Consider the following 25644-nt stretch of genomic DNA (forward strand, 5'->3'; position numbering starts at 1 on the left):
CTAAGAACTTGGTTGATAAAAAATTGATTTATACGACAAAAACCGACAAAGACGGTCATGTGATTAGGCCCAAGGCTCCTCTGGTCGCTCGTGGGTTTGCCCAACAAGAAGGTATAGATTATTCTGAGACTTTTAGCCTTGTTGTTAAATCAACTACTATTCGGTGGGTTTTTTCTTTAGCTCTTTCCTCAAATTGGGTCATCGTTCAGTTAGATGTTAAAAATGCGTTCATGGTGATTTAATTGAGGAAGTGTACATGAAACAACATGCAGGTTTCATTCATCCCAACTTTCCTAAACACATTTGTCGTCTTAGGAAAGCAATATATGGCTTAAAACAGGCTCCTAAAGCTTGGTATCTTCGCTTCAACTGTTTTTTGTAGCAATAGGGCTTCTCTTGTTGTCAGTCATATAATTCTATATTCATTTTTTGGTCGTGCCAAATTCATTATTTATCTTCTTCTTTATGTCGATGATATCATCATCACAGGCAACTCGGCTCCTTTGATCACCAAATTCATTTCCCATTTGTTTGTCGAGTTTGCTATGAAATATTTAGGTGATCTACACTACTTCCTAGGAGTGTAGGAAATACGTACTTCCAAAGGTTTATTTTTATGTCAGAAAAAGTATGTTCATGATTTACTCCTGAAATTCCATCTGCACACTGCTAAACCTGTGCGTACCCCTCTTCCCAGTCGTACCACACTTTCTGTTACAGATGGTGATTTATTATCCGATCCTATTGAGTATCGCAGTATGGTTGGGGCTTTATAGTACTTGACTATGACAAGACATGCTATTACATATGTTGTGCATTTAATTTCCCAATTTATGCATGCACCCCACACGTCTCACTTGTTGGTTGTTAAGCGTATATGCATGTACTTGCAGGGTACTTCAGACTACGGTCTATGGCTTCGCCCCGCCCTAGACATGTCACTCATGATTGCCTACTCAGATGCGGATTGGGCAGGTTGCCCTTATAGTTTTCGTTCCACTACAGGTTATGCAATATTTCTTGGAGGCAACCTCGTTCCCGACGCTCGAAGAAGCAGCCCACTGTCTCCAAATCTTCCACAGAAGTAGAGTACCGCGCTGTTGCATAAACGGTACAAAATACTCTATGGATTCGTTCCTTGTTAGCTGAATTGGGAATCGTAGTCCACACACATATATATGAAGCTCTTTTGTGATAATGTTTCTGCGTCCTATCTTACGGTGAATCCGGTTCAACATGATCGTAGCAAACATATCAAAATAGATTATCATTTTGTCCGGGAGCGTGTTGCTCATGGTGATTTAGTTGTACGTTATGTCCCTACTGAGTTACAAATCGCTGACGATATTTTTACGAAAGGTTTGTCTGGTCAACATTTTGAGTTTTTGAGGTCCAATCTGCACGTGGTTCCCCCTACTCAGATTAAGGGGGTGTAATAGAGGATACTAAGAGTATTCTCGTAATTGTACTACTGTACGATATTATTATATATATGAGTCCCAGACACCCGTATTAGGGTAAGCCGTATCATTATATTCACACATAGGATTAAATATGGTACCGTAAAAAAAAAGATTAAATATGGTAATTATCAAATTAGTGATAAAAATTTAGAAAAGTTACTCCCTCTATCTCTTTTTTGATCTTTACGGTTTTTTTTGGGTGTTCCAAAATGTTGTTTACATTTCCTTTTATATTATCTCATAAATGTCTATCAAAATTTGTATCAAATGATTATTTTAACCAATTAATTCATTGGGTCATTTAATATCTCACACTTTTCTACTAGGATATTAATTTTTTTTTTCTCATTTTTCCAATATCAGAATTTTAATAAAAATGAAAATATTATAAATATGCGTAATTTGTCTTGTTTAAATAGAAAAAATAGAGGAATCTCAATGCACGTTAATCTTCTATACTCCTATATATTAAAAGACGTTTACAAGAAAGTGTACGTGACACGTGACGCTCTGCTTATGGGTCATTCTCTCCATGTAATATTCATCTACATTAATAAAAATGGCAAACATGGTTTGTGTAAGGTTTGAACTCATGAGTTTGAGTTTAAACAATAAAGCTTTTACCACTAAGCTATTACATGTTTCATGTTATTATTACAAAAAATTATATATAAGTAAACGTTAATGTTATTAATGTAGTATCCGGGCCATCGTCCGGGCCTAAAAACTAGTTAGTCGTTAAAATACGTGCAAAATATGAAAGGTAAAGGAAAAAAATAGACAAGAGAGTACAAGTTTTTTTTTGGTTGAAAAGTAACTTGAGTGGAATTTGGGTGAAAAAAACAGGAGAGATAGGTGAAAAATCTCAAACTTTCCCATGCATTGTTCATCATGGTAAATGAGGTGAATGTTGATGACTTGATGCTATCAGTGAAGGTGTTTTCTGTTGCCAAACTCCAACCCATATTCCCATTTCCTTTACTGCCTCAATCAACCCAAATTAGAGTGACAAATACCGAGATAAAAACCTAAAAAATGAAAAAGAGGCGTTCGATCAACCAACAAGGAGGTGGCAGCAGCGTCCGGCCGCGAACCACGGTGGTCCGAAGATGCTTTCGGCGGCGGCCCGCGATTTTCGGCAGCGGCTTAGGCTAAGGCAAGTGATTCTAATTAACCTCTGGTTTAATCCCCCACTAGACTACCTATCTCAAATGTAAATTAGATATACACATAATTCGTTTCACTTAAATTGGCATGTTGTTGTGATTATTCCTGCTAATTTGCTATGCGTAATCTTCAGTTATGATATTTATTTAAACTACGGAGTACTAATGTACTATACAAAGTAAATCGAAATTCTAATTAGAAAATTAATCCCACAGTTTAATAACTACTCCGAATCCCAGGAACTAGATTCAGAACTACAGTACTCCTATCAAAATTTAGGTACGCGACGTCATTGAATCAAGAGTCAAGTATCAGTCTTCTTTTGTTTTGTGAATTTTTTGTAGAGCAGGGTAGGTTAGGATAGTATCAATAAAGGTTATTTGTGAATAGTATAAAATAACACTTCGTATGACATTTTGGTAAATAAATGTTTGAAAAAAAAAATAATATAAAGAAAACGAAAAAAGTGAATTAAATGAATAAGATATGAGGTTAATGGGATATAATTTGAAGTTAACAGAATAAATGTGAGATGTCTTAAAAAACTACTCTGAAGTAAGGTTAAATATCAAACGTAAAGAACAAAAAGATGATAATTATTTAAGATTTTGCTATGTGATTTATACTACTCATCAATAACAGTTATTAATTTGAAATCACCCGGCTAGGTTAAACAAACCAACAAGGATATAGCGCGCGAGTTCAATAACTATTGTGTAGTTAATTCCCTTAGTTCCTTTTTAATCTTTAAGTTTGATATCGTACGATAACTAACTACTTTTTACGTTCCTTTTTAATATTTATGTGTGGTATTATATACGTAATTTAACGACTAGTGAAAAGAAAAACAAAAAAACAAAAGGACATAGATAACTATAGTCCGTAGTACTCCGTAGTTAACTGCTGAAAACCGTCACACGACCTTGATAACTAACGAGAAGCAAATGGAACGACAACCTTAGAATCACACTTTGGGAAAGTGAAAGAATTAATGTGGGGAGAAAACCTGTTGAGGAATGACTAGACGATGACCAAATGCACCAATCAGTGATCAGAAGCCATGCAAAACGTCTCTTTTCCCGTACAATTCCTTAATTTCCTTCCACCCTAAGTATTTTTTTTGGTTATAAATAGCCCTGTTTTTTTTCTCTGTGCTATCTCTTACTCCTCAGACTCTCAGTTTCTCTTGTAATCTTTCTCTTCGAATTTTTTTGAATTGTGGAGGAGTAAACAAAAGCCAACAATGGCTGCTGCGAAACAACACATTGAAGAAATTAGGAAAACCAGGTTTGAGATTGGCATTCGGAAGAATCCTTTAAGTCATACGTTAAGAATGGCTGTCAAGTATTTATCTGCTGAACTTTACTCCAAAGATGTTCATTTTCTCATGGAACTCATTCAGGTTTCTTTTTTACTTTCTCATTTTATAATTTCTAAGAATTTTAATATTTTTGTAAATTGTCTAATCGGGTTGAATTCGAGACCATAAACAAAGTTGAAAATGTAGTACTGTATTTGAATAACCCATTCAATGGAAAATTTTGGGTTATGAGTACATCAGAACAATATTTATTATTCAATAAAATGGAAAATTTGCCTAAGTTAGGAGTTTGTCTGGAAGCCATTTTGATGTGATAGTGTGAGGAAATATAAAAGTATGAAACTATAGATTTATGTAGAGACATATGGCTCATTTCTACCAAAAAAAAAGGAAAGATTTTTATGTAAAGAAATAGAAGTTAAAGAAATATGAGGAAATATGAAAGAATGAATCTATATTACTTGTTAGGTTAATTGTTTACTCCATATTAAATAAGGTATCCCTAGTTGGCTAGTTGTGATGTTGCTAATTCTTAGTTTTCTATAACCTTCTTTTTTTTACTTTTGAAGGGAAAACTAAGGAAAACAAATTAACACAACATAACTAAGAGATTTATATATTGGCTTGGGCTTACTTTTTAATATTTTTTTGGTTCATCACTAAACTTAACCCATCGTTTTTCTTCGATTAACGAGGCGTATTCTAAAAAGCCCTTGTATCATACGGAGTACTCCCTCCTTTGGTTACTATGTATATGTTAGATTGGTATATGTTAAACTCCCTGAAATAAGTAATGATATAGTTCTTTTGTTTTTTTAATTAATTTATAATACTTGTCTTAGCTTGCTATTGTGTATACTGTGTAGAGATGGCCAACATGGCGGGTTGGGTGGGTTGGTACTTGGTCGTGGGTCAGTGATAGTTGACACACAACCCGCCTAAGTCAAAGTTAGGGTGGGTTGGGTCGTGGGTTGTGCTGGAAAAAATTGACACTATACGTAATGGGTCGTGGGTTAAGTGAGTTGTGGTGGGTTGTGCGGGTCAAGTGGTTCCGATGGGTTTGGTGGGTTACCACACGTTTTGGGTTCTAATGTGACTCTGATGGGTCATGTCATGTGGTTTTGGTGGGTTTAGACAAGTTTTAGGAGTTGATGTGGGTCAGGTGGGTTTGGACGATTACTTAAGCGTTACAAAATTGATTACTTAATTTTTTACAAAATTACAAAAATTTATACGAACTTGATTAATTAATTTTTATGTTATTGACATACTCACATGAGAAAACAACAAAGGTGCATGTTTCGAAATACGTTCATGTTTTCTTAACCAGCTACTGTATACCTTGTGAAATAATAATCTTTGGGTTTATTGGTGTATAATGTGTACATGTTCAAATCAGTGCTTTTATGTCTCAAATCAGTGCTTTTATGTCTCTAACCGACATTAAGAAAGTAACAAGTGTATATTTTGTTATGCAGAATGCTGAAGATAATGAATATCCAACAGGAGTTGATCCATCCTTGGAGTTCTTGATAACATCCCGGGATATTACAGCCACAGGGGCTACAGCTACATTGTTGATTTTCAATAATGAAAACGGATTTTCCCCCAAAAATATGGAATCAATTTGCAATGTTGGTGATTCTACCAAGGCTGGCAATCGCAAAAGTGGTTACATTGGAGAAAAAGGTAGCTTATCCAAACTCATGGTTTAGAATGTAAATGTGGCAGAAAATAATTGTCTACTTTCTCATTAGTTCTTGGAACTTGCAAATATGTATGAACATACCTTTCTTGTTGAAATTATTCTCAACGCATGCACAATCTATGTACTACTCCCTCCGTCCCTCAAAAGATTACCCCTTAGGAAAATATTACTTTTAAAATTTTGGATGGATTGATGACTTGCCTTGACGAGATAGAAAATTGGCGGGACCAAAGTAGTGTTTGTGAAAGTAAAGGTGTGATCCTTTATGTTCATTTTATGGCATGGTTCAAACTTAGGGGGACAAACCAAAAAAAGGAGATTGAGCAACCTAAGTACGGAGGACTAGGGAGTATTACAAATTTTTAGAGGGCCTACAGTCCAATACTATTGTATTACAAAATTCTGAAAGTTACCTCACCTAAATTAGTCCATAATCTGACTTGCCCAACTGTTGAGGATATTTCTAATACTAGTAGCCTAGTATTTTGGAGTGGCAGTTACAGAGCATTAATGCAGAAACAGTGGTTCATTGTTTAATTTCTTTATATAAGATACTTTTGTACCCAATATTTTTTCATGAAGCAGGCCGATAATTTTGGTTAATTTGGATTTCTTAAACCCTGCCATAACTTATAATTTACAAGACCTGATTTGTTTTGGTTGTTTATTTACACTATTACATACACTACTCGTATCCAATGCCCTTGTCAAGTTGTGACTTGTGAGTATGAAATCTGTTTTGTGTTTTTTTTTGTTGTCACAGGTATTGGGTTCAAGAGTGTGTTTCTGTTAACATCTCTTCCCTATATCTTCAGTAACGGCTATCAAATCCGTTTTAATGAAGCACCATGTCCTGAATGTGAAATCGCCTACATAGTACCTGAGTGGGTTGATTATCCCTCTGTATCTGATATCCAGCAAGTGTATGGTTGTAATAGAACCCTTCCGACTACAACATTGATATTGCCTTTGAAGCGTGATAAAGTCAAACCTGTTAAGGAGCAGCTTTCAAGTCTCCATCCTGAGCTACTCTTATTTCTTTCCAAAATCAAGCGTCTTTCAGTTAAGGAACACAATGAAAATCCGGCCCTTAACACTATACGAGCTGTTTCTATTTCTACTGAGAGGGATTTAGTTGCAAAGAAGGACATTGATGCTGAGTCGTATACAGTTCATTTGACGGCAGAAGAAGAAGGTCGTGGTTCTGAAGGTGAATGTGGCTACTATATGTGGAGGCAGAAGTTTCGTGTCAAGGAAGAAAACAAGGTGGAAAAAAGGATGGAACTTGAGGAGTGGCCTATTACATTGGCTTTTCCATTTGGCAAGCGTCTGAATAGAGGTATGATATCTCCAGGAATCTATGCATACCTTCCCACTGAGACGGTTACAAACTTGCCTTTCATAATCCAGGCAGATTTTCTTCTTCCATCATCTCGAGAAACTATTTTGTGGGATGACATATGGAACCAAGGGATTCTTGACTGCATTCCTACTGCTTTTGTCAATGCATTTATCACTCTTGTAAAAACGAGGGAAGATGCACCTGCCTCCTGCCTGGCCTCCATGTTTGATTTCTTGCCTGTCAATGCCGCGTGCCACCCTAAATTAGATGCAGTCAGGGAGTCAATCAGGGAAAAACTGCTACTGGAAAATATTATTCCATCTGAACCACACTCTGACCAGAAAATATTCCACAAGCCTCAGGAAGTTGGGCGGTTGAGTCGTTCTTTTTGGAAGATATTGCTGAAGGCAAAGAAGGAAGGGATCAAACTGCACAATCTTTCATCCCTAGGAAAGCATATATTGCATTCTTCTTTCGATGAAGACAAGTATAACAATGCACTCACCTTCCTTGATGTGAAACATGTTGGCAAAGAGTGGTATCCAAAGTGCATCCAGAGTTGTAATCTTGTCCTGGGCGTAGGGGATGACATTTATATCGAGTTGCTTCAATTCCTTGCGCAAAACTGGACATCACACTTTCAACAAAGCACTATGAGAAGTATACCCCTGCTGAAATATGTAGGCACTTCAGGAGATGTATCACTTCTAAGCATTAATGATGCATCTAATCAATCGAGTGGTCTTTTGTGTCGATCCCAGGATGCACGGCATATTTCATGGATGATAGACTGGAGCAAAGAATTTGGATCCGTGGCAGGAGTGGTCTTCTTACCTGAGAAGATGCAAAAGGGTTGCGTAGGAGTGGATGGTGTATTGACCTGGTTGAAAGACTTTGTAAAAGTTGTTACCCTGAGTGTCTATGATTACTCATGCCAGCTTCAAAACTCACTCAGTAACAACTGCAGAATGGTATTTGCTTATGCTCATTTTCTACATTACTCATTTTCGAAAGGACTTTTGAGTGAGCTAGAGGTACAAAAGTTGTGTGCTGAAATGCCACTAGTGAACAGTTATGGTGGTGTATCTGTGAAAAGAAAGGGAGTATTAGTTCCTGCTAATGGGAGCAAATGGGTAGATCTGATAGGTAGTTCCAATTCTTGGGGGAATCAGGATTATGTGGTATTATCTGATGATTATTTGCATTCTGTGCAATATGCTGGTTACTGTACTCCAGATAAGAAGAAGCTGATGGAGTTTCTCAAAAGTTATGCTGGTGCTTCTGATATTCCTGACGTATGCCCTCCAGATGCTGGCTTCCCAACTGTTTCCGGGCCATTGACAAAAGATAATGTTTTCCTTTTGTTAGAATGGATTAGGAAGTTAAGATACAAGGGCATCAAAATGCCTGATAAGTTTTTGAGCTGCATTGAGAAAGGAAGCTGGTTAAGAGTTACAATGAGCGGCTCTCCTGTGTACAGACCACCTAATCAGTCATTTCTTTCTAGTTCATCATGGGGAAGTTTGTTACAGAATGGTTCCGAAATGGTTGACATTCCTTTAGTTGATCAGCGATTTTATAACTATAAAATCAATGATTACAAGGAGGAATTAAAAGCAATTGGGGTGATGTTTGACTATGGTCAAGCATGTGAATTTATTGGGAAACATCTCATGGCTTTGGCCAAAGGTTCTAATTTGACTAGAACCAAGGTTATTGCAATGCTTGATTTCATAAGATATTTGAGGGAGAAAATGCTTTCGGTGGATGAGATTGTAAATAGCGTCAAAGAGGTGAAATGGGTGAAGACTTCATGTGGTGAAAGATCCCCTATTGAAACAGTTCTCTTTGATGACAGTTGGAAAATTGCTTCAGTGATTAGTCAGATTCCCTTTCTTGATCAACAATATTATGGGAATAACATTCTTCAATACAAGACTGAGCTCGAACTACTTGGTATTACTGTGGGTTTTAAGGGAAATCATCAGATTGTGCTTGACCATATTAAACCTTCGCCAAGCTGGAGGACTCTAAAGCCTGACCATCTCCAGTTTGCTCTCAAGTGCATTACATCCTGTTCTCGTGCATCAGAAAAACTTGTGGGTATGATGAAAAATTCTGAATGCTTAAGCACAAGTGTCGGCTTCAAGTATCCCCGTGATTGTTTCTTGTTTGACCGTGAATGGGGGTGCATATTGCAGATATTTGAGGATTTCCCATACATCGATAACAGATTTTATGGGGACGGAATATTTAAGTTTAAAGAAGCATTGCAGAAAATTGGGGTGTTTGTTGATTTTGGCAGTGCAACTAAGGCATTATCTAGTATGTTTACGCAACGAGCTTCAACTCATCAGCTTACCAATGATACTTCTCTATCACTAATCTCTTGTTATAAAAAGTTGAAGCATACACTGTACACCATCCCTGCTGATATTCTTGAAGCTAGATGGTTAAGAACTCGCCTTGGGGATTTTAGGTCGCCCAAGGATTGCATTTTGTATGATACAGATTGGCGTCCCATTTCTGGGATCACCCTGCTTCCTTTTATTGATGACAAGGAGAGTTGTTATGGGAAAGACATACATGAGTTCAAGGATGAGCTGAAGAGCATAGGTGTAACGACTGATTTCAAGGAAGGTTCACAGTTTGTTTTCTCTCATATCTTTTTCCCCCAAGATCCTAGAGAAATAACTCCCGAATGTGTCATCTCATTGCTTGAATGTGTTAAAAGATTCCTAAAAAGCGGAAACTCCTTTCCAGATAATTTTTTGGTACAAGTTGATCAGACAAAGTGGCTGAAGACCACTATTGGTTGTATGTCCCCAAAAGAGTGCATGCTGTTTGATCCCAAGAAAGGGTCTTTATTGCAGCGATGTGATGGGCCTTTCATTGATGAAGAGTACTATGGGGCGAATATTTCATCCTATAAGAAGGAGCTTTCTGTTCTTAAAGTTGTCACAGACATGTCCAGTACTGATGCGAGCTCACTACTTGCCATTCACATCAAGTCCCTTTGTGAGTTTGCTAAGATTGAGCATATATATAGTTTCCTGAGTAAAACTGACTGGGAGCCTGATGCTAATTCTCTTGCGAGTATTTGGTTCCCGACAAGCTCTGTTGATGGTGTGTGGGTAACCGCGGAGGAATGTGTTCTGCATGATGTTAACCATCTTTTCAGCTCCAGGTTGTGTATTCTGGATCAGAAGTATAACAAGCCTGAGCTGCTTGATTTCTTTGCCAAAGCCTTTAATGTTAAAAGCTGTCCCTCAACTGATCATTACTGCGAGCTTTGGAGTGAATGGGAGAATTCGGGACTTGTGATATCACATGTCAATTGTCGTGCCTTTTGGGTGCATGTTATTAGGCACTGGAGCAAGAAAACTGAGAAAATATTTTCTGAGAGTGTGACCAAAATTCCTGCGGATTCCAAAGGCTCTGATGATATTCTGTTGCGTAAAAAGCAGGATATATTTCTTCCAAATGATCTCTTACTGAAGAATCTTTTTGAAATGTCTTCTCCGTACTCTATCTTTGTCTGGTGCCCTCCTGTGGGAGACCTGCCTTCGATTCCTCGAGCTATGCTTCTTGATATCTATTCCAAGATTGGTGTAAGGAAAATTACAGATTCTGTTAGCATATCGGAGCTATCTGCTGTGGATTTAGGTGAACTGGAGGAGGGGAAGTTGAAGGATGCTTTTATTGTTAAAGGGCTTGTAATGATCATTTTAGGATTTCTATCTGACCCCTCATTGAACACAGAAGTGAAATTCAGGCATGAAGCTGTTAAAATGCTCCTGACCGTGAAAGTCTTTGTTACAACAAAGCCTATAACAATGTCCTACACTCTAGAGATGTCTTCGGGTGACGATGTTACAGCTAGCACAAGTCAAATGGTTCGCTGGGAGAGAGATAATTCTAAGTTTTTCACCCAGAAACTCAACTGGTCAGGTGCAGACAAGGCTGTTGTAGATTATGCAACCAAGTTAGAATATGCAACGAAGTTCTCTCAAGTGATATCTGAAGGATTGCTATGGGAGAAAGAAGATAAAATTCATATACTTTCCGATCTCATTAAGGTCGGAGTCTTAATGGATTTTGATGAAGATGCTGTTAAGTTTTTAATGACGTCGAAGAATTTGCAGATCTTTCCAGAGGATGAAGAATTCCTTTGCTCTGTCTTTCCTTCCTGCTAATGCAGTGTCATTGGTACGTTGTTGCCATTTATTTTGTTAATATAACTGTATGTGGTTTTTAGATTTATATCATGATGCCCATGTTGCCCATGTTCAGGGCTTGCCAAAAAATATAAACGAAGTATGTTAGTTTTGTGTTTGTGTCCAGGGCTTGCTAAAATAAATATGCTAATATTTGATATGGTATTTCTGGAAATCAGTGTTATTTATAAAATTGTTTAATCTTGTTGGCTCTGACACTTGTAAACATCTACATGATAATATGATGATAGTCGGTTCTTTCTTTCCATATTGCTAACTGTGTTTGATAATTTGTTTTCTGGAAATCAGTGTTATTTATACGAAGTATAACTGTTATGTGGTTTTTAGATTTATGTCATTGCTTTGTTACTATTTTTCTTAATTGGCGAGTTGTTATGATTCCTATGTTCTTGATTTTCTTCTACTATATTGTCAAGTTAAGGGCTTGCTTAAATGATTATGTTAGTTTCGTGTTAATCTTGCTAATATATTTGATATAATCTCAGACACTTGTGAATCCTCTACATGATAATATGATGATAAATTCAACTTGATTAGTTTGTTTAGGTAGCTGTCATTACTTGTTCTATTTGTTTGGAATACAATACTTTCCCTGAAAAGGAACAAGATACTAATTAATTGGTAATTTGTATTTTAATGTGCCATGAAGATTTGCTACCAGCCTTGGTTTTGCCATCATTTCACCTGTCAGTTATGGCTCTACTGCGGTTCTTCGTGAACAGGTAAACATCTTACAAGTAATTATTTCACATTTATGAATCAGATGATGCATTTTCTGTGCCGTGCCCTCTTTCTTCTGAAATTGATAAACTTTGTGGCTTCTATTTCAGACACTTTACATTGTGCCGAACCTGTGTTGGACAGTCATTCCAATGATCTCATCAGTGTTCTTCTCAAGTGTTTTTTTTTTTTTTTGTAAGCGTGTTGGTATAGTTTTCTAGGAATGGCGTTGTTGAACAATGTTAAAGGTGCTGATTTTGTCTGAGAAAGACCAGCTGACTTTTGCTGTGTCAGTACGTTGTAATATAGTTGTAGTCTTGTAGACAAATAGTATCACTTGTTTACAGCAGCTTTATCATCGTATCGAGTTCTCAGATGTTTTGTTGATTTTATTTCAGGAAATAATAACAGTTTTAAGTATAATTCCTGGTATTAAACTTTTGATACGGTGTATTCTTCTAATCACCCCTGTCAATTTGAGTTATACTAGTGTTGAAGCTCGTGCGATGCACGAGTTTTTCAATGTGTTCTTAATATTTAAAATGTTTATGTAGAGCAACATCAGCACCAAGTCTTAAGACTTAAAATCTTGAAAAACTAAGACTCAACTTAAGACTCAATGTGTGAGTTAAATAATTAAAAACTTAAGATATTGTTTATTTTAGATGTTTTAAATGAGTTTGAGGGGTGAAGATCTAAATTTGGATGAGTTTGGAGAAGTCTTTACAAAATTTAATTAATTAAATATTAGTGAAAAGCTGACATGGCATATGAGAAAAGTCTTAAGATAACATTCCATTGATGTTGCTCTTAGCCATTCATAGGAAAACCGAGTTATGAAATTGTTAGTTCAATAATGGTAAAACTCGAGTTAGTTATTCATGTATTCTGTTTAATGCAAGTAGAATTCTAATGTAAATAAAATTCTATTAGAAATTTCTTTCGTGGTTGCAAATTCAAGCTAATTATATAAATCCTATTCGTAAACTAATTAGACTCGTAATCACTTTTCAATTCCTTTACGTCCTAAGATAGAAATTGGGAAGTTATGGTCCTTAACTACTTATGGACTTGGCCTATATACTTGGCCCACGTGAGAAACCTAATGCTACCCAAAGTCAACAAACCCACACCCACGTGGCCCAATGCTTGGTGTCTTTGGGTTTTGGTTTTGGGGTTTAAGTTTATTCTATCACGAATATGCATATCTATGTAATTGTATAGAATGATTACGAATATGCGTATGTTGTTCTATCTATTCTTCTTCTTTGATTATTCTATTCACTCCCTATGATATTTTGCATTTGAGAAAACTCACTATTGTAATTCTATCTTATTTATTTATTATTTAAAAGGGGATAATTGTATCTTTTTCCGTGTTCTATCTAATTTTCTTCTTTGACTATTATATCCACTCCATATGGTATTTATCTATTTATCTTTTTTGATTATTCTATCCACTCCATTTATGGTATTTTGCATTTGAGAAAACTCAATCTTGTAATCCTATCTTATTTTTTAAAAGGGGATAATTGTATTTTTTTCTGTGTTTATTCTATTTTTCTTCTTTGACTATTCTATCCACTCCATATGTTAATCGTATCTATTTTTATTGTAATTTGAACCTTTAGAATACTCGCTAACTTGTACTCTTACGTAATTTGAACTTTTTGTAATTGGTTAAACCTTATGGATATACATGCACACAAAAGTGAAAAAAAATAAACAATTAAAACTATGTGTTTTGGTACCATGTTAAAAAGAAAATTAAAGAACACACCTAGCTATGGAGTATTGGAGTACGTATCTCATTCCTACAAATAAAACCTGCAAAAATCAATACAATATATAATCGACCGAGTATAGTTAGTGAACATATTATAGTTAGTAATATAAAAGAAATGAAGGATTAGATGGAAGTCTCAAAGGACTATATAAACCAACATACATAATTAAATTATATAAACAAACAAAAGAGATGATGTTGTTAATCAACTATACATTTATATATCATCTTGTTAATTTGATACAAAGTACAATCCCGTTAAATAGCCTTTTGTAAAATTATGTTGGAGCTTTGGAGGTGTAGGTTGATACACACCACTGCTTTTAAGCAATACGTGATAAACCAGTACGATATAATCGACCGAGTATAGTTAGTGAACATATTATAGTTAGTAATATAAAAGAAATGAAGGATTAGATGGAAGTCTCAAAGGACTATATAAACCAACATACATAATTAAATTATATAAACAAACAAAAGAGATGATGTTGTTAATCAACTATACATTTATATATCATCTTGTTAATTTGATACAAAGTACAATCCCGTTAAATAGCCTTTTGTAAAATTATGTTGGAGCTTTGGAGGTGTAGGTTGATACACACCACTGCTTTTAAGCAATACGTGATAAACCAGTACTATATTTCTCTCAAAACTCTATCTATCGATTTTTTTATCTTAAAATATTATGAAATAAATTTTATCTTTTTACCATATTTATCTATTTACTATTTTTTGAAAAAATAATTGATATTCGATTTTATGACTGGACTTTCTTACGTGGCGCTCCGAAATCTCTTTAAAAAACTCCCCTTTATATATATATATATTAGATTGAGCTTACCAACTTTGCAGATGATAAATGCTGATTTTCTGGCAAGTTGGAGTCATGAGACGGTGGAACTGTGGAAGGCTTAGAAAAATGGCGTAGGAGATGTGTATTCCTAGTCGCCAATTGCATTGAATACTACTTATACGTTAATAATATGTATAGCCCCATTTACTGTTTTAGGATATCCCAGAAAATTTGTAGAGTATATTACATGCACTCGGGTATACGATGCACATTCTCACATTTTCTCTTTACACGTGAGGAGAAAAGGTGGTAGGGATCACCAAGAGGCACAAAAATACCCTTGGTTGTACGGTGCATCCGGGTGTACCTAATAATTTTCAGACGGTTAAACCTTCATGCTTCTCGTTCGCAACATGTATTCAAGGTTAGATCCAAAGCTACTACTATGTACTTCGTATATTTCATCTAAAATGTATTCCGTCTAATCTTTTTTCCGGTGCGAGAAAAATGAAAGGGAAGATAGACTTTCTTGAGGGCAATTAACTATATTTAACTACAAAATATTGAGACACAAGGGCAATATAAATTATAAATAGGGGTAGGGGTAGTTGAACCTGGGATCTATCATAGATAGGCTTTTAATATTAACCACTACGCTAAAACCTCATTGGTAATTACACATTTTAGATTTATTAAAAAATAAAAATAGATAAATAAAAACCTATAAAACTCAATAAAAGATAATAAGAGAAAAATAAAAATTGAGAAATAAAAATCCGGTAAAAGATAATGAGAGATAACGATAAATAAAACACAGTAAAATATAATAAGAGAAATATGAAAATAGATAAATAAAGAACCGTTAAAAGATAATACAGAGTAATAGATAAGTTTTGAAAGTTTTTAAAAGATAAATAAAACCCAATAGAAGATAATAAGAGAAAAATAAAAATAGATCAATAAAGACCCGGTAAGAGATAATAAGAGATAAATTTTAAAAAAAATTTAATAGATAAATAAAGACCCGTTAAAACTGTTATATTCATTAATTATAAAAACAATTACTATTTTAACTATTGCTTAGAGTTGAAAAAAAAAATTACACGGGCTTTAAATCTAATAGAGTTTATTTCTTACTTTATAAAATAAAAAATGGCAAATACAAGAGGATATAATCCAATAATCCGTTTCCCTCAAAAAAATAAAAAAATCCAATAATCCGTACATATTGTTGGATATTGGGTTTTCTTGGTTTTTGTTGTGTCATTGTGTGTGATGAGAACGGCCGGCCAAGGCCATAAACTTTTATTAATTAGCTAAGCAAAAATTAGCAACTTTTATTCCCTTTATTCTTGAATATTAGTCCCTTTTTAGAATATTAGGCAATTTAATATAATTTAAGATTAGCTTGTCACATTAGTCTAACCCGGGTGGATAGGAAAGAGAAATAATTGGGTTATTGGGGGTTTAATGGGAATAAACGTTTATTTGGGAGTAAACAAGTGGGCATTTAGGCTTTGTTCTGTTTATTTTGACTTATTTTTGACAAAATAAGTTCAGTTCAGTTTATATAAGTTCAGATGATATAAGTTTAGCAAAAATAAGTTTTTTTCAGACATTTTCACACACAAATAAGTTTATTTCAGACAAAATAAGTTTTTTCAGATAAAATAACTTCAGTTAAGTTCAGATAAATTCATATAATATAAGTTCAATCAAAATAAGTCAAATGGAACAGAGCCTTAGATATTTATGAGCTGAGGGTGTATTGGGGATAAATATTGGACAAATAAGAAAGATTCCAAAGAGCCTAATAAAAAAACAACCTAATACGAAAGAGAACTAACATTAAAAAACGGAGGGAGTACGAAGTACATCATTGGGTGAACTCGGATAATCTTCCACCCACACCCTTATAGAGTAATCTAAGGTTTAATGTGCCATCTCTAGGCTGCTTCGTTACCTCCCTAAAATCATGATTAAAACTAACAACATCAAATGAATATACTCCCTCCATATTTATTTAAGAGCATCTCCAATGGTTGTAGCTTTTTTTGTAGGTAAAAATTAGTTCATTGATAAAATAGTCATAGGACATCTACAATAGAAATCAAAGCTAACAAATACAAAACAATTTGGATCAAACAAAATTCTAATCCGGCAAAACCACGATCGTTGTAGATGAGATCTGACAATGATGAATACCCTCTTTCACATCGCTGTTTGATACAGCCTTCAACGAGGGGGTCTTTCGATCTGTTGTAGCTTTGGTATTGAATTAAATCTGATTCAATTGATTGTAGACGTAAGAATGACATCCGTTGTAACCCCGCACAAATCTTCATCAACAAATCAACTTTTCCTGCGAAATTAAAAACATGGCCCAAACTCTCACAAGGAGAGATATAAAACCCAATAAATTGGTACAGATAACCCAATAAATGGGTAAAAAAGCTCTCCAATAGGGAGAGAATAGAGTTTTATTCCGAACATGAAATCAAAAGCTATGAAAAATAAGAAAAAAGGAGCTTACCATCAACCTAAAGGTTGGTGGTAGCCCCTAGAAAATTAGGGTTTTGAAAGAGGAAGAGAGAAAAGGAAGAGAAAAAAGAGGAGGAGCATCTCCAATGGTTGTAGCTAGGGACTAACTTGAAATTTATAAAAGTTTCAAGCTAATAGCTAGACCATTGGAGTGAAAATAATAAATTAGCTTGGCCAAGCAAATTAGCTTAACAAGCTAACAATCTAATTTGCTTGACAACTAACTCTCAAAATGGCCAAAAAATTAATTGATAAGTGGACAAGTGAGAAAATTTTAAATAACAAGCTAGTTGCTAGACATTGGAGCACAAATTAGCTAAACAATAAAATAGCTATGTGACATAACAAACTAATTGTCAAATTAGCTTACCATCGGAGATGCTCTAAGGGATACACTTGGCCGGGCACGGGTATTAAGAAAAAGAATTGAATGAATAAAGTAATAAGACAAGTGGGTTGTGTAGATATTTTAATAATTAAAACAACTGGGGACCGTGTCATTTTAGGGGGTGGGGGGTGGGTGTGGTTCTGAAATTATTTGTTTAATAGGGTGGTGGAACATAAGATATATTAGATAGATTATTTAATTAGATGGTGGGGTTGATAATTTACTAAAAATGGCCAGTGTATCTCTTAAATAAATACGGCCGGAAAAGGCAAGTGTATCCTTTAAATAAATACGGAGGGAGTACAAGAAATAAAGTTTCTTTTAACTATGAAACCTAGATACGAGAAGTCACGTTGATTTCTTATGTTATTTCAAACAGAGCTGTCTCCGACAATTTGGAGACCCTTTGCTAAATACAGATATTTAACATTTGCTAAATGTAGAGTCAAATTAATAATATGGTTTAACGTTTTTTGTGGGTTGGTTTGAGAAAATGGATGAAAAGGTTTGGTGGACATGAAAAAAGCAAAAACAAAAAGGGGTAGGGGATCAAGAATCAAACTCTAATCTCGGCTAACAGTCTAACACACTCATGACTCCTTACCAACTGGGACAAATATGACATAACGCATAATAAATCAGCTGTTAAATATATAAGTTGGTTCTTGAGGGTTTAACCAACAAAATTTCTTTTTGGACCCTAATATTTTGTGGCCCGGTGTTGTAGGTCTGGTTGGACCGCCCTTTAGTCGGCCCTGATTTCAAATAAACTTTATTTACACTGTTTTCCTAAGTTCTACTCATCTATTATTTACGTGGTTAAAACTAAAAACCTTTGACCATGCATCTTGGTGTAGGTATAAGAATAAACATTATCATATTTTTTTTTTTGATAATAGAATAAACATTATCATGTAGGATCTTGTTGAATTCGTAACGTTATGCATTTTCAAAATATCAACATTTTAGAATATTTACTAATACACAATTCAAGATATCTATCTATACTAATATATTAAAAGGCGTTTATTAGAACGTGTATGTGTCGCGTAGAGCTCTCCTTATTATGTTACATCACCACTACTAAGTATCATGGCATGTCATTCACAACCAAAAAGCATGTAGTAAGGATTGAACACTAAACCTCTTGAATTAAAAGTTGCAATTCTTACCATCTTAGCTAGCCACAATGATGTTACATGACTAATATAATCATTCCTCCGTTTTTTAATACTTGTAACGATTGGACTTTTTATGCTATTTATATATTCTACTTTGACTATTGTTGGTGATTTATATATAAGAAAAACATAATCATGTGTGATCTTGTTACATTCGGCTCAATGAGTATTTTCAAAATATCAACTTTTTATAATTTTTTCTTAAAGATAATTAAAGATATAAATAATCAAAGTTATGCATTAACATGCGTGAAAGTGACCAACGATGCGAATAGGAACAAACCGATGAAATACGAAATATAACTAGCTCTTGAACCCGTTCAAAGAACAATTTGTTACATAGTGGTTCTTCAAATGTCTTTTGAAGTTTTAAATAGAGGTGTAATTTGAAACTTGAAATCATATGTTAAATTAATATTGAGTGTTAAACGAGGGATGGAATATGTTGGACTATTGCATGGTAAATTGATGTTGAATGAGAAAGATGAAGTGGAAGAGGCACTAAAGTTATAAAACATAGAAACAACAAAAGAGAAATTGGAAGAAGAAAAAAACCAAATTGATGGATGAAATGAGAGATGACATGTGGTTTCTAATATAATCTATGATTTTCCTTTTAAATACTAGGTATACATAAACTAGAGTCAAAATTATAAAATAATGCAAAAAGTCAAATCCGCAACACGTAAACAAAATGAGGAGTATTATTTCAAGTTTTTTTTTTAAAAAAAAAATAAAACTTTTTGTTGATGGGAGTATTATTTTAAATCTAGTTCTAAAAAAGTGAAAGTGATAAATGTCGCAACTTGAGACAAAATATTGTCGTTGCAAGTATGACGTGTCATGCTGACATGTCAAATATTTAAATTAGAAAGTAGAGATTTTTAACATATATACAATATTATTAGAATTAATGACAAATGAAGGAAATCTTTTTTCCAATTTACAAATTGCAATATGCATTTATTTTAAATATGTACTTCGTAATTAAGGGAAACTGAAAAATACATTCACATAATTTTATACTCCGTATGATTTTTTAAGGACATTCATATTCCATTTCTCTCTTTTTCGCACATATATCTTCTCGAACTTCAGGCGTCTTCAAACTTAATTTTGATGGATTTTGCAAAAACAACTCTGCAAATGTCAGAATCATTATCAGAGACATTTGTGGTACAATTATCAATGTATGCACCTACAAGGCTACAAGGCTACAACATGGGATTGTCACAAGCCTTCATGGCTGAAGCTAGTGCTCTCCGTAAGGGCATCTAGGAGGCCAGAGCAAGAAACATTTCAAAAATTTAGATTGAAGGTGACAATCTTCTTGTTGCTAATACTAAAAAAGACATTTGGGCTACACCATGGAAATTGCAAAACATCACCAAAGATGTCCAGACTCTTCTACAAGATTTTGAAGAATTAGACATCAAACATTTATAGAGAAGCAAACAAAGCTGCAGATGAGATCGCAAATGTTGTTCACTTAGTTACTTCTTCTCTGTACATAGACCATTGTAATAGCCCTCAGTTAGTTTCAATTCTCCAAAATGACTACAATACTTAGGATCGAGAAGACGAGAACCCCTCGAGCACAGGGGCTCCTAATGTAATGTAAATATCCTTATCTTTGTTTTAAAAAAACATATGTTTTTCTGTTTGCACCCCCAAAAAACTGTTCTTTATTATTTAATCTCTAAAATCTAATTAAGTGCATTGCACCAATTACCCAAAACTCGTGAAACCCAACAGCAACACAAGACTCATGAATTAGATCCGTAACTTGATGATGATGATGAGTTATTTGTGTGATTTAAGAACATACTAAAATTTAAAGAAATCAGATTATTAAGTTCGTTCGGTCCGTTATGCATGGTTAAGATCACCACAAGTAAAATCTACATTAGGTTCGGTTGTCTGGTATAAGAATTTAAATCGAGCAACAAGTGGTAGAAATACACATAATATAGAGTACATAAAAATATATTTAGGAGGCATATTTGCTGAAATATTAGAGCGCCACATAGGAAATCGTATGGTTTCGGCCAATGAAAAATAAGATTTCTAATTTATTTTTGATTTAAAAAATCAAGTACCACGTGGATAATTAATTAGGTACCCCATAGATATTTTAATTAATTAATTACTAATATATACAACTCTATCCAAAATCAAACACTCTAAATTTAAAAAAAAAAAAAAAACTAAAATAAAATTCTTCCAAAATCAATAGAAACTTTTATGTAAGGCGATCTTACTCAAAAGACCATTTTAGTGTCATATAAGTTAAGCAATGGTACCAATTAGTTAAGCAATGAAACCAATTAGTTAAGCAATTAAACCAATTAGTTAAGCACTGAAACTAATTAGTTAAGCACTGTAACCAATTAGTTAAGATATAGAACCAATTAGTTAAGCAATCAAAGCGGTCTTTTCGGTAAGGCGGTCTTACATAAAAGTTGCCGCAAAATCAAACACTAATCTAAAAGAAAATTCAATCCTAAATCAAACACTAATCCAATATTAAAGTGCCACGTAGAAAATCTACTGGTTTCGGCCAATGAAAAATAAGATTTCATAATTATTTATGAATAAAAAAAGTCGAGTGCCACGTAGATAAATAATTAGGTGTTACGTAGATAGTTTTATTAATTAATTACTAATATTACGCATATATACAACGTAGCATCATCCAAACTCAAACACTCTATTCATAAAAAATTAAATCTAAAATTCAATTCAATTCAAAATCAAAAACTAATCTAAAATAAATTTCTATCCAAAATCAAACACTAATCTAATATTAGAGTGCCGCATAGGAAATCTAATGGTTTCGGCCAATGAAAAATAATATTTCTAAATTATTTTTGAACTAAAAAAGTCGAGTGCTACGTAAATAAATAATTAGGCGCCATGTAGATATTTTAATTCTAATTACTAATATATACAACTCCATTTAAAATCAAAACACTCTAATAATGAAAAAATAAATCTAAAATGAAATTCAATTCAAAATCAAACACTAATCAGCAACTTTTCGGTAGGACCGCATTACAGGCGCGTGTTGAAGGAAATAATGCCCTTGGTCCAAGTATGCATTCTATGATAAGTCTAATAAATGCGGTTCAGTATTAATTAACAAGTTAATAATTAAGTGAGATCAAGTGAGCTGAATGCCTAGCTAGAGGCCGCTTCAGTTCAAGTGGAATTAATGATATTAATCCACAGCTTACTCTTGACTGAACCCGTAGGGTCACACAAATAGTACGTAAACGGATCAAGTATTTAATGGCATTAAATACTCTATCTATGGATATTCGGAATCGACGGATCTTGGTTTCAGTGGGAGCTGAGATCGTCACAGGCAAGAAATGAATACTCCGGAAACGATGATATTGCCGGAAACGGAAATATGGATCGTATCGGAAATATAAATATTATCCAAGTCGTAGATGTTGCCGGAAACGGAAACATGGTACGTATCGGAAAATATTATCGGAAATGGAAATATTACCAGAATCGGAAATATTGCCGGAAACGGAAATATTGTCAGAATCGGAAATATTATCGGAATCGGAAAATAATTCCGGAAACGGAAATATTAAATATTTATTCGAAACGGAAATTAATTCCGGAATCGGAAATGTTAAATATTGTTCGTATCGGAAATGAATTCCGGAATCGGAAATTTAATCGGAAGCGTATCGTACGAATAAGCATCGGACGAGGCCTGCCGGACGAGGGCCCAGCACGAAGCCAGGCCATCGCCCAGCAAGCCAAGGCGCGCCACACGAACAGCCAAGGCCACGCCAGGCCCAGCGCAAGGCCAGGCCCAGCAGGCCGTGGCAGCGCGCACAGCGCGCGCAGCGCGCACAGGAGCTACGTGGGCTTGTAGCTCGCGTAGGCCTCGCTGCGTGGGCTGCTCGCACGCACGCGCATGGGCGGCCCATCGTGGCTGCCGTGTGTGTGTGCTTAAGTGTTTGTGTTCATGCACGTTTCCTAAAACGTGCAGAGTTCGGTTAATGATTAAATTCCTAATTCTATTTGATAAATTAATTAATTAGAGTTCTTGTAGGATTCTAGGTTTAATTAATTTGTATCTGAATAGGATTCCAATTCCCTTTCCATACCCCTATAAATATGTGGCTTGGGTTCACAATTTATAACGAGTTTTCAAAGTATTCAAAGTGAGTTTTTGAGAGAAAAATTCAGTCACACATCTTGCTCAAAAGTGCCGAAAATTCTAGTACCTTAAGGGCGATTCTAGTTGGTCAATCTTAAGGCGGATCCGGACGTGCTGTGGACTATCTACGGAGGGACGACACTTGGAGTCCTAAAGACTTGTTCTTGTTCGGTTCGGGCGCAGCTAGGGAGGGCACGCAACAAAGAGTATGCATCTAAATTATGCTATATGATTATGTGTAAATAATATGTAATCCTGGGTTAATGGTTGTTTCCGCATGATTTATGTAATATCATATGTATCATAACCTAACAGTGGTATCACGAGCCCCTTATTATTTTCATAATCTAATTTGCATGACATGGTTAAATATTACAAATTTGCAAGAATTAAAAGGGGTGATTAATTTTCGTAATTGTTAATTAATTGCAAATTGCGTTTATTTAATTATACGTACGCAGTTTTTCGGCAGTTTCTTCGTTACTCATCCAAATCGAGTGATTTTTGTGTCAATTCCGCATGTAAAAGGCATTCTAAAATTTTCACAAAAACAGTATTTTTCTGCCGAACCCAGAATTCTCAAATTAGAAGCCTAACTATGACTTTTCGAAGGTTTTAGTTTTTCGAATGCAAAATTTCGTAAATTTAAGATGTTAAATTAAATATTTGCGATTCTTGTTGATAAATCTTGAATTTTTGATTGACCTACTGTATATGTTTAACAAGTTTGAATGCCTAGCCTTGTTAATTATGCAATCTAATTTGTAATTATGATTAATTTGTTGAAAATTAGAATAATTTAGAATTAATTTGATTTTCATAATTAATTATAATTTAATTAGAAACCTATGATTAAAAACCACCATAAAAATTGTAAATTTATGATAAATTTTAAATTTTTATGACCTAGACTTGAATCCATAACAATCGGAAATCAATTGAATAATAAATTTTCGATTTTTTCGCCCTAAAATTATGAAATTAATATTATTTATTAATTTGTCATTAATTTTAAATATAAATTTTAAATTTTTATGCGATTCGTTCATAAAACTTGCACGCACAAAGCAATGGACGCTTCGTGTTACCCTTAAGGGGTGTTGTATAGTGCGGGCATGCGACGACGAGCAAGGGAGCTCGTCGCCCGTGCGGCACGAATGCAATGAGCAAGGGCATAGTGCGCGAGCACAAGGCAGCAGCCCTGCCTTGTGTCGTGGGCCACGAGCTATGAACAAATGGGCATGGGCGAAAGGCAAGCCAAGGCAGTCGTGTGTGGGCAGCAAGCGAGCTGCGCCACAACGCGCACTGCCTCGCGCAAAAGCGTGCAGCCTCGCGCAAAAGCGCGCAGCCTCGCGCGCAGCGAGCGCAAGCTCGCGTGCCACGAGCGCTGCGCCCAGCGTTGCTCGCGCGCACAGCGAGCGATGTCGCGCGCCCAGCGAGCGATGTCGCGCGCACAGCGAGCGTTGGCTCGCGCGCACAGCGAGCAATGGCTCGCGCGCACAGCGAGCGGTGGAGGGCGCATAGCGAGCGCTGGCGAGCGCGCACTGCGAGCGATGGCTCGCGTGCGACGAGCGCTGGCGCGCGCGCAGCGAGCACCACAGCGTGCGATGGCTTGCGATGGAGATGCAGCAGCTATGCGACGAGCGCATGGGCTGCGCGCACATGGCCAGCGATGGCTGTGTGCGTGCGGCCCATGGGCGTGCAATGCGTAGGGTGTTTGCGTTACGATTAGATCGCTTTGAATGTTTAATTTGAAAATTTCAGTTCACGTAATTTTAATTAATTTTAAAATTAATAATTTAAATTAGTTTCTTGGATTTTAATTTTGAATATTGTAATTATAATAAATGTTATTTATTCTAATTATTTTACTAAAATTAAAATCATGAATTAATTTAAATAACGACTGAAATTAAATTAAACTTTTTGGATTCAATTATAAATTTATATGAGCTTTAAATTTTAATTAAATTTGTATGTTTCCGGTTAGACTAGAAATACATTTTTATGTTTAAAATTAGTAAAGCATATGAATTTATTGGTTTAAGTGGGAGCGCTTTTTAGTCATAAACTCTTGATTAGGTCTACAAATCCTTAAGGTTAAAACAACTTGATTAGAATTAATAAGGACTGAATAATTGGTAGATTATTGGTGCCCTTGATTAATTGCTGCAAATGTTTACGTGATGCATAATGTGTTTTACTAACCAGCTATGTGGGCCATTCATGATAATGAATGGGTGAATGGTATATATTGTATATGTACTGTTTTGCAGGTTATGAAGTGACTAGTATGGCCCAAATAGGATAGAAAATATGGTCTGCGTACCATTAATTTGAATGTAATTGGTCTAAAGTACCAAAGTTAATTTTCAATTCAAATATGGTCTGCGAACCATCAAATAGTTGTAATTAGTTATAGCTTATCCTATTTGAAGAAAATGGTGCCTCCCACGGAGATTTTCAAGACGGACTTTGAAGTTAAAGCTTCAAGATGAAGTCGGGCCATACTAGATCACAAATATCTTATGCATGTTTTAAGTTATTTATTGCTTTTAAATATGTCTTAAAATGCATGAGATCAAAAGCTTGATTATGTTGCATGATTAAGGATTTTAGTTCACTTAAAATCTAACCAACATAGTAAGAGCCTTAAGTTCCAAACTTAAAAATTGAGTTAAAAGGTGCCATGCCAAAATATACACTTGCTTGGATATCCTTTACATCAATCTAGTAATAGTTTTCGCTCAGCGAGGTGTTACTTATTGGTCCTAAAGGGGCAAGGTACACAAATAAATTGTGAGTAC

The 25644-nt window shown here is 35.0% G+C and overlaps 1 protein-coding gene across 1 annotated transcript; it reads left to right on the plus strand.

Moving 5' to 3' along the window:
- The first annotated feature begins 2290 nt into the window (after positions 1–2290).
- On the plus strand, positions 2291–12382 carry LOC110786023 (uncharacterized). The gene is made up of 5 exons (XM_021990532.2): positions 2291–4032; positions 5430–5640; positions 6423–11210; positions 11889–11961; positions 12070–12382. The coding sequence occupies exons 1-3, from the start codon at positions 3874–3876 to the stop codon at positions 11195–11197; spliced, it is 5145 nt and encodes a 1714-aa protein (XP_021846224.1). The 5' UTR covers positions 2291–3873; the 3' UTR covers positions 11198–11210; positions 11889–11961; positions 12070–12382.
- The last annotated feature ends 13262 nt before the right edge of the window (positions 12383–25644 follow it).

The sequence above is a fragment of the Spinacia oleracea genome, chromosome 5 (assembly GCF_020520425.1).
Source record: "Spinacia oleracea cultivar Varoflay chromosome 5, BTI_SOV_V1, whole genome shotgun sequence".
Classification (NCBI taxonomy): domain Eukaryota; kingdom Viridiplantae; phylum Streptophyta; class Magnoliopsida; order Caryophyllales; family Amaranthaceae; genus Spinacia; species Spinacia oleracea.